The following is a 16,745-nucleotide window of genomic DNA, read 5'->3' on the forward strand; positions in this document are numbered from 1 at the left end:
TCATGTCAGCCGAATGTTTTAATAATACGAGTAACAGTTTAAAGCGTTTAAAAAACGCAGACATCGACACCTGATAAGTGATATAACCACCTACAGTTCTGTGTTTGGGCTGTTGTACAGTAAATAATACCAGGTAGGTGTTCTGTCAACCATGACATTATTTTTTAAGTGCGTTGCTAGGCATTGATATGCACAGGACCATTAAACAAAATTAATAAACATACACGTATGACGTACATGTATATGTTATACAAACAATAACAGTTAACTTACGTATGCTCGTAAAGTTATGTCAGAGGTCTGGATACTATATAAATCTCTGGTTACTGGTAGTGTTTGTCATTTTCATTTATAAATTTGTTTGTGTTAACTAAAGTGGTGTAAAAGACTTAAATTATAGATCGTCAACTAGGTAAAGGCAGAGACCTATATACTAATTTAGTATATAGGTCTCTGGTAAAGGGAAGCTGAATCAATTATTAAAAAAATTTATTCTGACAATTGTATATGAAAAAAAGTTTGTCATGTGGAAACCAAGGACAGTGTATGTCAGTACCTTGGGCAGTGTTATAGACATTGTGTCATTGTACATCATGTCAGTACCCTGGGCAGTGTTATAGACATTGCGTCATCATTGTAAATCATGCCAGTACCCTGGGCAGTGTTATAGACATTGTGTCATCATTGTACATCATACCAATACCCTGGGCAGTGTTATAGACTTTGTGTCATTGTACATCATGTCAGTACCCTGGGCAGTGTTATAGACATTGTGTCATCATTGTACATCATGTCAATAACCTGGGCAGTGTTATATACATTGTGTCATCATTGTACATCATGTCAGTACCCTGGGCAGTGTTATAGACATTGTGTCATCATTGTACATCATGTCAGTACCCTGGGCAGTGTTATAGACATTGTGTCATTGTACATCATGTCAGTATCCTGGGCCATGTTATAGACATTGTGTCATCATTGTACGTCATGTCAGTAACCTGGGCAGTGTTATAGACATTGTGTCATCATTGTACATCATGTCAGTATCCTGGGTAGTGTTATAGACATTGTGTCATCATTGTACATCATGTCAGTACCCTGGGCAGTGTTATAGACATTGTGTCATCATTGTACATCATGTCAGTATCCTGGGTAGTGTTATAGACATTGTGTCATCATTGTACATCATGTCAGTACCCTGGGCAGTGTTATAGACATTGTGTCATTGTACATCATGTCAGTACCCTGGGCAGTGTTATAGACATTGTGTCATCATTGTACATCATGTCAGTACCCTGGGCCGTGTTATAGACATTGTGTCATCATTGTACATCATGTCCATACCCTGGGCCGTGTTATAGACATTGTGTTATCATTGTACATCATGTCTATACCCTGGGCACTGTTATAGACATTGTGTCATCATTGTACGGTGTACGCCATGTCAGTACCCTGGGTAGTGTTATAGACATTGTGTCATTGTACATCATGTCAGTACCCTGGGCAGTGTTATAGACATGGTGTCATTGTACGTCATGTCAGTACCCTGGGCTGTGTTATAGATATTGTGTCATTGTACATCATGTCAGTACCCTGGGCAGTGTTATAGACATTGTGTCATCATTGTACATCATGCCAGTACCCTGGGCAGTGTTATAGACATTGTGTCATCATTGTACATCATGTCAGTACCCTGGGCAGTGTTATAGACATTGTGTCATCATTGTACATCATGTCAGTACCCTGGGCAGTGTTATAGACATTGTGTCATCATTGTACGGTGTACGCCATGTCAGTACCCTGGGCAGTGTTATAGACATTGTGTCATTGTACATCATGTCAGTACCCTGGGCAGTGTTATAGACATTGTGTCATCATTGTACATCATGTCAGTACCCTGGGACGTGTTATAGACATTGTGTCATCATTGTACATCATGCCAGTACCCTGGGCAGTGTTATAGACATTGTGTCATCATTGTTCATCATGTCAGTACCCTGGGCAGTGTTATAGACATTGTGTCATCATTGTGTCATCATTGTGTCATCATTGTACATCATGTCAGTACCCTGGGCAGTGTTATAGACATTGCGTCATCATTGTACGGTGTACGCCATGTCAGTACCCTGGGCAGTGTTATAGACATTGTGTCATTGTACATCATTTCAGTACCCTGGACAGTGTTATAGACATTGTGTCATTGTTCATCATGTCAGTACCCTGGGCAGTGTTATAGACATTGTGTCATTGTACATCATGTCAGTACCCTGGGTAGTGTTATAGACATTGTGTCATCATTGTACATCATGTCCATACCCTGGGCCGTGTTATAGACATTGTGTCATTGTACATCATGTCAGTACCCTGGGTAGTGTTATAGACATTGTGTCATCATTGTACATCATGGCAGTACCCTGGGACGTGTTATAGACATTGTGTCATTGTACATCATGTCAGTACCCTGGGCAGTGTTATAGACATTGTGTCATCATTGTACATCATGTCAGTACCCTGGGTAGTGTTATAGACATTGTGTCATCATTGTACATCATGTCCATACCCTGGGCCGTGTTATAGACATTGTGTCATTGTACATCATGTCAGTACCCTGGGTAGTGTTATAGACATTGTGTCATTGTACATCATGTCAGTACCCTGGGCAGTGTTATAGACATTGTGTCATTGTACATCATGTCAGTACCCTGGGCAGTGTTATAGACATTGTGTCATCATTGTACATCATGTCCATACCCTGGGCCGTGTTATAGACATTGTGTCATTGTACATCATGTCAGTACCCTGGGTAGTGTTATAGACATTGTGTCATTGTACATCATGTCAGTACCCTGGGCAGTGTTATAGACATTGTGTCATTGTACATCATGTCAGTACCCTGGGCAGTGTTATAGACATTGTGTCATCATTGTACATCATGTCAGTACCCTGGGCAGTGTTATAGACATTGTGTCATCATTGTACATCATGTCAGTACCCTGGGCAGTGTTATAGACATTGTGTCATCATTGTACATCATGTCAGTACCCTGGGTAGTGTTATAGACATTGTGTCATCATTGTACATCATGTCAGTACCCTGGGCAGTGTTATAGACATTGTGTCATCATTGTACATCATGTCAGTACCCTGGGCAGTGTTATAGACATTGTGTCATCATTGTACATCATGTCAGTATCCTGGGTAGTGTTATAGACATTGTGTCATCATTGTACATCATGTCAGTACCCTGGGACGTGTTATAGACATTGTGTCATTGTACATCATGTCAGTACCCTGGGCAGTGTTATAGACATTGTGTCATTGTACATCATGTCAGTAGCCTGGGCAGTGTTATAGACATTGTGTCATTGTACATCATGTCAGTAGCCTGAGCTGTTATGCATCCTCTTTAGATATCTTATATATCACATTCAGGTTTAATTTCCATGAAGTCATGTTGTGTCCTTGGAGTGTGATTGCCATTGTTCTTTGTAAGTAAATGTTCAGTATTCTTATTAGTCATCTTTGAATATAAGATTTCTGTAGCAATACAATTTTGAAAAACCAAGTTATGTTAAGACTCAGCTTTTTTAGCTTCATTTTATTGATCAGAGGAAAGCAAAGGCTGGGAATGAAAAATGTTTCAAATGGTATCTAGAAATTTGTATTCAACTATTGTAGCATATTACACACCTAGTGTTTATTATTTTCCAATTAACTGAAATTAGTTTTACAGTTAAAAGTTTAAAAAAAGTCTGCTGCAATTTTAAGTATTAATTAAATAACAAATTTTTAAACTAATGATAGCATGTGGTCTCTTTTCAGGCATCAATCTTCCCAGTTCATCTTATGGTGCAACACTTACATTTGAAAAATCAAAGGTCGTTGAAGATATTTTCAAAGTTTCTCCCAGAAGATGGTCACATGGAAACAAAGAGCGCCCTTTGGAGGAATGGAAACAAGAGATAGAGAGCTACAGAGGTGAGATACTAATGTTCTGTTTAAGTTGGGTGTTATTAATAAGATTTTCTGGTACACTATAAAAAAAAACTGTTCATATAAGTTTATATACTTTCTGATTATTAAACAAAGTGTTCAGGTTACAAAATGAAAAATAATTATAAAAACATATAAACCATATTGATATCCTGTGTAAAATAAAACATTGTAAATTAATTGATGTAGTAGTTGTTTAAATGACTCTGTTTTGATACTTGTGTATTGACCAGGGATTGCTGACCAGATCATAGAGAGGTCTGTGCATGGTCCTGCTGCCAACCAGTCCTACGACAGGCTAGCTACATTTGTGGATAAGTTTGGAAATCGTGTGGTGGGCTCACAAAACCTGGAGGATTCCATAGGTTCTGATCATTCTTATTCATGATTTTATTCTGATGTATCAGCATGATTATGTTGTTTAGATTATTGTCAGTTAGAAATAATCAATTATTAAGTACAATGAAAACTGACACTGTTACAACCTCCAGTAATACTTAACACGATTACATGGTCCTCATACATTGTTTTATCAATTTTCTGGAATTTCTTCAAATATTATCGTAATATTCCTGAGTATAAGCTGGTATTTGGGTCAATATTTATAGGTATTTGTGTTGGTAAAAGTATACATATGTTAATATTTGCGAGACGTACAATGTACCATGGAGGCTGAAGTAACGGATTATTGTGCAGAACTGTTTTATCTTTGATATAGAGGCCCAGGGCCTGCATCCATTATTGACCATATATCATGTGAACCCTCAATTAAGTAGGTGTTCTCGATACAGTGATGGAATTTGTGTTTAGTTTCTCGAATCTATTGTGTTTAGAGCATGTGATAGTGTAGACAAGATTGTTTTTTGTGGTGCAACTACCGTATAGTGAACACATACACACATCTTACATATATTTATATGCAAAGAGAAATCAAATGTGACTTCCTTCCCTACATCACACCTACGAGACATCAGAGAACTTGAGGAAGTCCATGTACTCCATTTCAACCTCAATCAAACTCACCACGGGATGTAGAATACCAAGTCATCCTCCGTACGGATCCCTCATCCTCCAAATCAGTTAACTATTAAACATGTAGATTATGTCTGGAAAAGAAAAATAATCATAGAGCTAAAACAGCTGCATCTGAAAATATTTTTTTGATACATTTCAACATTGCTGAAAACTAGCTGAAGTCTTGCATAGTTGGATAACATTATCAAAAGACGAGCATGTACTGCCCTGTACCTGCTTCCTCCATCGCATGATTGTAAGAGGCAATTTAATTTTGGATCTGATCTTTTCTCTTCTTTCTAAACAACTTTCTTCTTCCTAATGTCTCCATTGACACAGCCTAACTTTTGGCATTTAGTTGAGCATTCATCCCTGTCAGGATGACTTTTGGTCCTGTCCTGTGGTCGAGATGCACAGAAGTCTATAAAATGATAGTTCCTGCTCCTGGTTATCACTTTGCATTTCAGGTATGAGATGACCGGTTAACTCCTTGTTAGTATAATGTGACCGGGTGGTGTGTCCTGCTGGGTGTCTTAGGCAGTATGCTTCAGTGATGAAGACTATAAAGTCGGCATTATACATTGTAGTGCAGCATCCCATAATACATCCACATTCACCACACTAGTACACAGGGGAGGCCATTCCTAAATGACCTAAGCTGTTGATAGGACATTAAATAATACTTAACTAAACAAAAGATAATAGCCTTGTTGGCCTATCACATATTTCAAAATGGTTTAGGTAGAATTTGTATGATGGTATACTTAACATAGTTGACTTGCATACTTTTATAAAAAATATGTACATTATACATACTCTTTGATGATAAAAGTTTACATTTATCAAGTTTACTAAAGTGTGTGTGCCAGCTGATGGGATTTGACAGGGACAGTGATAAAAAGAGTCAGTAAATAGTAATATCTCACTTTTTTTACAGATTATTTGCTGGATAAATTGAAAGAAGATGGTTTGGAAAATGTCCACGGAGAAGATGCCACGGTGAGAAATGGCAAATATTCTGTGGTGAATTTTGAGATATTATTCTAAAACCAAATTTGATAATTCCAGTAAGATACTTTACCACTGATTGTAGGTGTATTGTTGTAGGTACCACACTGGGTACGAGGAGAAGAGTCAGCAGAAATGCTGTTACCAAGGAGAAAAAATCTTGCCCTCCTTGGTCTTGGCTACAGTGTGGGGACCCCTGACAATGGTACACAATCAGAGGTGATTGTGGTAAGGTCATGGGATGATCTTGATCAACATGCAAAGCAGGTATGTAAAAACTTATTCCATTGTTGTAAGGAGGAAATGGATTGAAGGCTGGTAAAACCCTCAATTTTATGACAAGTGTTTGGTTTATACCCCCTGTAACTATATGTGGAGAGAGTAATATGTTTTTGTGGGGATTGTATGCTGAAAACTACATTTTGTAATTGGTCTCTGAGTCATGAAAAGAGCTGGAATATTAGTACAATATTTCTTGATAAGTGCATGAATATAATGGGGACGGAATGGTTACTTTTCCCTAATGTAGGTGTTATACTTTAAATACATGTATACAATATGATGTATTGTATTAATTATACATTTTTAAGCATCTTTGCAGCACTTATAATGCTTTTCTCCTAGGTGAAGGGGAAGATTGTGGTGTATAACCAGGAATGGATAAGTTACGGTGTGTCTGTAGACTACCGCAGTAACGGGGCATCGAGAGCTGCAGCTTACGGGGCAGTAGCCACACTGATACGCAGCGTCACTCCTCTCTCCGTCTACAGCCCACATACTGGAATGCAGGTACGGGAGAAATGTTTCTTATGCTCATTAGGGCCCCATATCAGAGATACATGTAGGCCCTATAGTACGTAATCACCCTGTCTGTCTGTCAATCTTCAAATTTGTTCCTGGCTGATAACTTCAGTATTCAATGACAGATTTATATAAAATGTAGTGAAGATGTTCATTTCACAAAAATACATTCATAGATCAAAAATCAAGGTCAGAGGTCAAGGTTGATAGGTCCAAAGGTCTAGGTCAAATTTTGTATCATTTCACTGATGAGTATTTTGTTATGACACCATTAAGCTATTTTGGATAGAATTAAACAAGGTCATTGGGTCAGAGGTCAAGGAAATGTCAGGCAGATGCCTGCTTATAATTATGGAGATTACATTACACGACGGGGCCCTTGATGACTTGTCAGTGTTCTAGTGACTTTTGGTCTTTAAGTTTATTTGTACTGATTAAGAGATCCTGTACATCACTGACTACTGTTAAAGTGATGTAATGATTAATGTTGTTAATTACCTTTTATTACCGAGTGACATATAGGAGCTTTGGTATTGAATTTAGTAACTGTTTGTACTCAGTGCTAGCTCTTGTGGTTTGTGGCAGCATAGTATTAAACCACTGTAATGTACAATTTCAGGCCTATGCAGATGGTGTGAAGAAGATTCCAACAGCATGTATCACAGTTGAGGATGCTGAGATGATGGACCGAATGCAGCAGCGAGGCAAGTGACCAGCATTTGCATCATGATACACACCGAGAAATACTTTAGTTTACAAACTGTTTGTTTCAATTCCATTCCAATTAGAAGTATACCCCTAGGAATATGGGAAAGTATTAAGTCAAGGAAATATAGTAACTAAAATATAAATATCAATAAATGTACATGTGTATTTAATAATTATATTTATGATCTGTGTTCCTACACTCCTAATCAGTACCTATCTGACTCAGATTATATTTATGATCTGTGTTCCTACACTCCTAATCAGTACCTATCTGGCCCAGATTATATTTATAATCTGTGTTCCTACACTCCTAATCAGTACCTATCTGGCTCAGATTATATTTATGATCTGTGTTCCTACACTCCTAATCAGTACCTATCTGGCCCAGATTATATTTATGATCTGTGTTCCTACACTCCTAATCAGTACCTATCTGGCTCAGATTATATTTATGATCTGTGTTCCTACACTCCTAATCAGTACCTATCTGGCCCAGATTATATTTATAATCTGTGTTCCTACACTCCTAATCAGTACCTATCTGACCCAGATTATATTTATGATCAGTGTTCCTACACTCCTAATCAGTACCTATCTGGCTCAGATTATATTTATAATCTGTGTTCCTACACTCCTAATCAGTACCTATCTGGCTCAGATTATATTTATGATCTGTGTTCCTACACTCCTAATCAGTACCTATCTGGCCCAGATTATATTTATAATCTGTGTTCCTACACTCCTAATCAGTACCTATCTGACTCAGATTATATTTATGATCTGTGTTCCTACACTCCTAATCAGTACCTATCTGACTCAGATTATATTTATGATCTGTGTTCCTACACTCCTAATCAGTACCTATCTGACCCAGATTATATTTATGATCAGTGTTCCTACACTCCTAATCAGTACCTATCTGGCTCAGATTATATTTATAATCTGTGTTCCTACACTCCTAATCAGTACCTATCTGGCTCAGATTATATTTATGATCTGTGTTCCTACACTCCTAATCAGTACCTATCTGGCCCAGATTATATTTATGATCTGTGTTCCTACACTCCTAATCAGTACCTATCTGGCCTAGATTATATTTATAATCTGTGTTCCTACACTCCTAATCAGTACCTATCTGGCCCAGATTATATTTATAATCTGTGTTCCTACACTCCTAATCAGTACCTATCTGGCCCAGATTATATTTATGATCTGTGTTCCTACACTCCTAATCAGTACCTATCTGGCCCAGATTATATTTATGATCTGTGTTCCTACACTCCTAATCAGTACCTATCTGACTCAGATTATATTTATAATCTGTGTTCCTACACTCCTAATCAGTACCTATCTGACTCAGATTATATTTATAATCTGTGTTCCTACACTCCTAATCAGTACCTATCTGGCTCAGATTATATTTATAATCTGTGTTCCTACACTCCTAATCAGTACCTATCTGGCCCAGATTATATTTATAATCTGTGTTCCTACACTCCTAATCAGTACCTATCTGGCTCAGATTATATTTATGATCTGTGTTCCTACACTCCTAATCAGTACCTATCTGGCCCAGATTATATTTATGATCTGTGTTAAATGAAAAATAATGATTTTGTTCATAATCAGTGTCGGATGAAAAAAATTATTAACAATAAATATATATATAAAAAAAGGCTATTATACATGAGGAAAGAACTAAATTTTGACCTGATTTACATACAAGTACATATGTATATGAACACTCACCTGTAGTAGGAGATGAATGGGATTTCTTAGTATCATTAGCATAGATATTTCTTAAGTACCAAACCCCCCTTTTTTGCATTTTTTTTTCAAAGTGTTTAATAAATGCATGGTTATTTAGCTATTACCTGTAGACCAATTAATTCTATAAAAGCTAAAGAAAATTACGATGCATTTCAGTATTGTAACAACTGTAATTTTCATCCAGGTGAGAAGATCGTGGTGAAACTTGTGATGGGAGCCAAAAATCTTCCACCAGTCAAATCCAGGAACACTATAGCTGAGGTGGTGGGCAGTACATACCCAGACGAGGTAAGATGAGGGTCAAGGTCATGTTACATGATGTTATGTCTCTGCTATGTAATGTTATGTTTGTCATTTCAGGCATAGATACCATTATATGTCACTGAAATGTTAAATCCCTTTCACTGAGAAACTTTTTTTTTACAAAAAAATATAAGATAGATATACATGTATCTAAACTTGAAAGCTTGGATTTATAGAAATAAAATAATCCTGGTCTAGTTTATATAAAGAACTGGTTTTTAGTAGCTTTTTGGTATGGGATTAATTCTGGTTCTGTTTGAGCGACAGGTACAGTACACATTATTGTGTAAGTAACATGATAATTGATTATGGAAGGAAGGATATTACATTTATGTGGAGAAATCAAAACAGTATTTGGGAGAGATATACAGTTCACTCTGTCTAAACCGGACACCTTTGGGACCACAAAATAAAGCCGGTTTGTCTAATTGGTCCTTAATGTTGGCGGCTGTCGTGAGATCTATGTTTGCTGATAATAGAAACGGAGTAATACAAAAGGTATGTCGTCACCATCATCTCCGACTTCCTCATCCGGGTACGTTCGTGAAGTGAGGTCCGCAAAGGGGAAGCTAGCCAGCATGAAACATCTTAATTACGATACATTTACAAACACGCAACATTACGGGTATGAATTGACAAAAATGCATTCTTTATTGTACCTAACAACTGTTTAGGTGTTTATCCAGCCGTAGCCACCTGTGGACAATGACGTTTAATGGTCAATTATTAATATACCTGTGCGGCAATTACAACTGTATAAACACTCGTCGGGAGCCCCTGAACCTACCGCTACCAGGGAAACATCAATGGGACCGAAATCAGGACCAAATTATTTGGCTGGTGTTGGCAAATATCCGGATTGGACAGAGTCCGGTTTGGACAGAGTGCACTGTATAAGCATTGGAAAATGATCTAGGAGAGTTAAGCATTGGATACTAGTCTAGGAGAGTTAAGCATTGGATACTGGTCTAGAAGAGTTAAGCATTGAATACTGGTCTAGGAGAGTTAAGCATTGGATACTGGTCTAGGAGAGTTAAGCATTGGATACTGGTCTAGGAGAGTTAAGCATTGGATACTGGTCTAGGAGAGTTAAGCATTGAATACTGGTCTAGGAGAGTTAAGCATTGGATACTGGTCTAGGAGAGTTAAGCATTGGATACTGGTCTAGGAGAGTTAAGCATTGGATACTGGTCTAGGAGAGTTAAGCATTGGATACTGGTCTAGGAGAGTTAAGCATTGGATACTGGTCTAGGAGAGTTAAGCATTGAATACTGGACAGGTAGCATCATGATAACACTGATGATGTTTACAGGTTGTTCTCTTTGGCGGACATCTGGACAGTTGGGATGTTGGTCAAGGGGCCATGGACGACGGTGGTGGCGCATTTATTTCCTGGCAGGTACTGTATAATATAAAATGATTGAGATACCTGTAGTATCTGTTCTTAGGTTGTGAAAATCAAAATATTCTGGACATGGATAAATGTACGCTAGTTCAAATTCAGTTATTGTGATTCACATGTATGTGCTTTAAAAAAGCTAGCATTTACTTAAAAAAATTTAGTTGATGTCTTCATTTTCACATGTTAATTGTCTTGATAAACAAAACCTCTGTGCTTTGTTTTTTTCACTATACTATGACAGAAAATGTCAGGTTGTCTTTGAGAGGTTTTTTTTTTTTTTATTTATTTAATAAGGTTTCAATATATTTGAATCAATATTCTATGAAATCTTCTTAGTGAGATGTTTATTCCAAAAAACACATAAGAATTATTTTCACAAAATCTTGTGAAATATTTTTCAAAATTAACATTAATGCAAGATGATTGCTCTAAAATCCATCATAATGATTGATGTTACAAATGTTTGTCAAGCCTTTACCCACTTTCCTATCAGGCATTGTCCTTGATCTCCCAGCTTGGACTCCGACCTAAAAGAACGATGCGGATGATCCTGTGGACAGGGGAGGTAAGTCATATAGGTTGATCATAGACAGGGGAAGTAAGTCATTAGTTTAAGACGGGTAAACTGTACAGACGAGTCATACACAGGGGAGGTAAGTCATTAGTTTATAACAGGTAAGCCATACAGGTTGATCATAGACAGGGGAGGTAAGTCATTGTATTGTTTTATGTCGATGTTTACAAATCTGCGTTGTGGTATGGCAATGTTTACAAATCTGTATTGTGGTATGTCGATGTTTACAAATCTGTATTGTGAAGGATCTTAATTCTTATTTATATTACTATTTTACAGGAAATGGGAGGAATCGGAGCTGAAGCTTACTACCAAGCTCACAAGGTATTTGAATGAGATTAAAAAACGATGTTTTAATTTGACTTCATGGGATCAATATTGTGACCAAAACAATCAAATTCATGATGAAAAAAATGGGCATGCTCATAATGAAAATAAGTAACATTTTCAAAGATAAAATCATAAAACATACACAAAGAGATATATCAGGGTGTTTTTAAACTTAATTAGCTGTTAAAGACCTAAATTCTTTAAAACTGTTAAAAAGGTAGCATTTACTGATAGTATGTTGAAGCAGAGTTTAGCTTGGTTTGTTATTGTTTTCACGTGTCCTATTAACTCAATAAGATGCTTTTAGGATGATGTTCACATTAAATAGATGGTCACTGATGGATGCTTTTATAGTGGTATCCCACTGACATGCCACAACAGGGTATGGTAGGTTACATTCTACTCTGTCACATTAATATGACAATAGAGGATGACCATCATGTCTAACCATTAAAAGTTATTAGGAAATTAATTTTCCTTATATACCATATTTATCCATCAAAGAGCTCCTCTCCACAAATAAGTGATCTTCATTTTTACAGATAATACATTTTAGGCTAAAAGTGTTTCACAAATTACTTTAAAAACCTTTCATACTTAAGTTTTACACTTAAAGGGGGCCTATTAAGAATAGATATTAGTAACTTAATTTAGTAGCCATCATACTTTTGTTAATCAACTACTTCGTAGGAAAAAAGTTTCCTGATAATCTTATAATACTATAAGAATGTTAATATATGAAATATGAGTCAGTGGTAGCATTTTATTTCCAGGATAACATCAGTAAGTTTGATATGGTGATGGAGTCTGATATTGGAACTTTCCAGCCATATGGAATACAATTTACTGGTAAGTTTCATTCACTTGTATGGTTTCTCAGCACTATGTATGTAACGAGAAATTATCCTGTACCTATATACATTGTATAATTACATTTGTTTGATCATCCTTGACTTTGAGTAATGGGTTGCATTAGCTGGAGCGATTTATAGAGTTGGTGATAGTGTTCATGTTTTGATTTGGATCTCTTCTGTGTTTTTACTACTGATGGCAGCATAAAAATGAACAAATGATGATACAGCGATGAAATGGATCGTGATCAGTTAAATCAATTATTTTCAGATACTTCACAACATATTGTGTATCATATAGTATTTTTTCGGTTATTCACACAAATTGGTAGATTCAACAGTGGTAAAACAACTGTCCTTATTGTTTCCATGACAACAGAGGCCTGTTCAGGATGAACTCCATTGTATGTAAACAGTGTAAAGTACATGTTAAGGTGTTTTTATTAATTTTCCAGTGAAAAAATCATTTATAATGTATGTTTGTCGTTATTTCTTACCGGAATGACAGCGGCCACTGATTTAGTCAGTCGTGTGATAAGCTCCAGTCAGTTTCTCCATGTTCAATATATTTAACGCCGTATTGGTATTTCTGGCAACAAGCTCGATGGGTTGGTACACATGCCCTCGCGTGTACATGTCAAATCAGAAGCAAGCACCAGCTTTCGCTCACAATCGCTAGCCATCCTGATCACGCCTCAGATCTCGGGGATCATGAATGCACTGACACTGACTGAAGTTGAAATTTTATGCATAACTTGCAATTTTTCGTTAATCTACATCCATACATATTTTTTGATGTTGTTAACTCATATTTTATCAGTATAAACTTATCTAAATTGACAACTACACTGAAAAACAAAGATGCATTCTTCGTATCAAAGTGCAGACACAAGGCAGAACCTGTAAACAATGTGGCGTAGTTGCAGTAGTGTACAACAATGTTTATTTTACATGAATACACTAATGTGTAGCAGAATGGGGCCAACATTAACCCACATGGGTCTTTGATTTTGACAATTTATCAGAAGTTTTTATTGCTATTTCTTGAATTTTTTATGGTTAGTGTGTTTTGTCTATCTATCAGAAAGTTCTTCTTTGATCTTTGTTAGATTTCCTATGAAGGGTTTCCTTGTTATCAAATTATTAGAAGAAAAGAAGGGAAAAGTAGAAGAAAAATGTCTAACATATAGATCCAATAAAGATCATTCAATGGTGGGTGCCAAGATCCCTCTGGGATCTCTTGTTGAAATAAAGGGGAATACTTCTTATTAAAACCTCTCTGAATATGTGTGATTTCTTTCCTCATCCAGATGTCTGGGATTGTAGATTTTGTAATAAAATGCAAACCTGTTATTTGGGGACATGCCAAAAGTTCAAAAATGAAATTGATTGCTCTTAAATGTGGCATTTGTATATCATGTTTACTTTATTTGTGAATTTTGTGTTAGCTGACACTTCAGATAGGGATGTTAAAGGTGTTGAAATGAAGCCAGAGTTAGAGCAGCTAGTCTATTGTATGTTACAGGTAATAAAGAAGCAACAAAAATAATGGAGTCCGTAGTTGATTTATTGCGACCAATAAATGCTAATAAACTGAAAAGTGGGGCAGATGGTACTGACATAGCTATGTGGATGTCACAAGGTGTACCAGGCTCCAGTCTGTACAACGATGAATCCACCTACTTTTACTATCACCATACCAACGGTAAGTATTTCATGGAATTAGGGGTTGGATTATTCAAAAAAATGATGTTAGGGAGATTTCATAACTATTGAATACCAATAAAAATGGTTTGCAATAATGCTTAGACTTCTGTTGACGTAATGATCGGATTTTGATGAAACTTGCTTGGTAGATTTATTGCCTAAATCTCTTGCTCAAGTTTGAATATCGGCATATTCCCCGCATATTTAATGAGTGTTCTGTGGCCTGGTTGGCTGATTGCTACAATATTTACATGGGAGGGGGGATCTTGAGGACTATGTCCTTGTTTCACTTTTAAATCTTTGCAATGATTCATCATCCATAATTTGCAAAATTGTAGGTTAGGTCATGACAGTAACATGAAAAATAATCTCCAGTTTCCCTTAGTTACTGAATATTTCAATGTCTCTTTTGCTAAATTGAAAAGGAATTTTTGGGGGATGGTGTAATTGATTTTTCATAAAAAAAAATATGTGGATCAAAATTTAATGACAAAACACTTGCAGATGTCATGACCAGAACAAAAAAAAGTATTGGTCATGACACCTATTTTAGGCTTCTTCCGTTAAATATGGATGGCTGTGTGCATATACATGTATTATATGGTGAAAATGTCATGTGTTATATCATGACCACAACAAAAGAAATTGTCATGGTACATGACTGTTTAAGTCATAATATATTGATCTTTATACCCCAATCAGGCCTTTTCAATTGAATGTGGCAGACAGTAGTGTCATCATATGTCTTCATATATACCTAATACCATTCACTGTATTGCTGATTTGTTGTCTGTTACTATGTTGGTGGTAGAGAAGGGAGTTTGTTGTCCTGTTACTATGTTGGCGGTAGAGAAGGGAGTTTGTTGTCTGTTACTATGTTGGTGGTAGAGAAGGGAGTTTGTTGTCCTGTTACTATGTTGGTGGTAGAGAAGGGACTTTGTTGTCCCATTACTATGTTGGTGGTAGGGAAGGGAGTTTGTTGTCTATTACTATGTTGGTGGTAGAGAAGGGAGTTTGTTGTCCTGTTACTATGTTGGTGGTAGAGAAGGGACTTTGTTGTCACATTACTATGTTGGTGGTAGGGAAGGGAGTTTGTTGTCCCATTACTATGTTGGTGGTAGAGAAGGGAGTTTGTTGTCCCATTACTATGTTGGTGGTAGGGAAGGGAGTTTGTTGTCCCATTACTATGTTGGTGGTAGAGAAGGGAGTTTGTTGTCCCATTACTATGTTGGTGGTAGAGAAGGGAGTTTGTTGTCCCATTACTATATGTTGGTGGTAGGGAAGGGAGTTTGTTGTCCTGTTACTATGTTGGTGGTAGAGAAGGGAGTTTGTTGTCCTGTTACTATGTTGGTGGTAGAGAAGGGAGTTTGTTGTCTGTTACTATGTTGGTGGTAGAGAAGGGAGTTTGTTGTCCTGTTACTATGTTGGTGGTAGAGAAGGGAGTTTGTTGTCCTGTTACTATGTTGGTGGTAGAGAAGGGAGTTTGTTGTCCCATTACTATGTTGGTGGTAGGGAAGGGAGTTTGTTGTCCCATTACTATGTTGGTGGTAGAGAAGGGAGTTTGTTGTCCTGTTACTATGTTGGTGGTAGAGAAGGGAGTTTGTTGTCCCATTACTATGTTGGTGGTAGGGAAGGGAGTTGTCTTCATATTTCTATGTTTTTGGTGCCAGAGAAAGGAACTATAAAATTATTGTAATCAAATGTGGATGAAAATAATAATATCAGAAAACATGGTTGACTTTTTCTTGAGCTTTACCAGTTTAAATTAAACAGCAAAGTATGGAGCTATGCGTTTAATTTCCTTCCCAACTCTTTTTCCAGGCGACACTATGACAGTCCAGGATCCAAAAAAGATGGACTTGTGTGCTGCCGTGTGGGCTGTAGTGGCATTTACAGTGGCAGACATGGAAGACATGTTGCCACGGTAAATCAGCATAATAAACCATGATGTTCAAACTATGTGTTATCATGATGGACATTTGAGTGTATAGATCTACATTTTCTTTTGTTAATGCAACTTGATGATGAGGTAAATTATGTATTTTTCGCAACTTTACATATTTTTATATTTATTCCAGAATATATTACATGGTAATGATTATATATGCAATATGTAGTTGTTAAGTTTATTCCAGAATGTATTAACCATGATTATCAATATTAATTATTCAAAACCAACCCTGAAGGAATACCTCTTGTATGTGATGTTTCATTATCCCTATGTAATATGGGTGATTGAAAAATGTGATTCTTATTAAACTATATTATTTGTTTCTTGAGGTTAA

The 16,745-nt window shown here is 36.7% G+C and overlaps 1 protein-coding gene across 1 annotated transcript; it reads left to right on the forward strand.

Annotated features, from left to right (window-relative positions):
* Window positions 1–9: 9 nt before the first annotated feature.
* LOC117327818 (carboxypeptidase Q-like) lies at window positions 10–16,745 on the forward strand. The gene is made up of 15 exons (XM_033885015.1): window positions 10–133; window positions 3,432–3,487; window positions 3,822–3,977; window positions 4,226–4,357; window positions 5,944–6,005; window positions 6,114–6,281; window positions 6,639–6,803; window positions 7,435–7,519; window positions 9,478–9,581; window positions 10,909–10,995; window positions 11,492–11,563; window positions 11,852–11,896; window positions 12,676–12,751; window positions 14,279–14,458; window positions 16,282–16,745. The coding sequence occupies exons 2-15, from the start codon at window positions 3,451–3,453 to the stop codon at window positions 16,386–16,388; spliced, it is 1,476 nt and encodes a 491-aa protein (XP_033740906.1). The 5' UTR covers window positions 10–133; window positions 3,432–3,450; the 3' UTR covers window positions 16,389–16,745.

This window comes from Pecten maximus, chromosome 5 (genome assembly GCF_902652985.1).
Source record: "Pecten maximus chromosome 5, xPecMax1.1, whole genome shotgun sequence".
In the NCBI taxonomy this organism is placed as follows: Eukaryota; Metazoa; Mollusca; class Bivalvia; order Pectinida; family Pectinidae; genus Pecten; species Pecten maximus.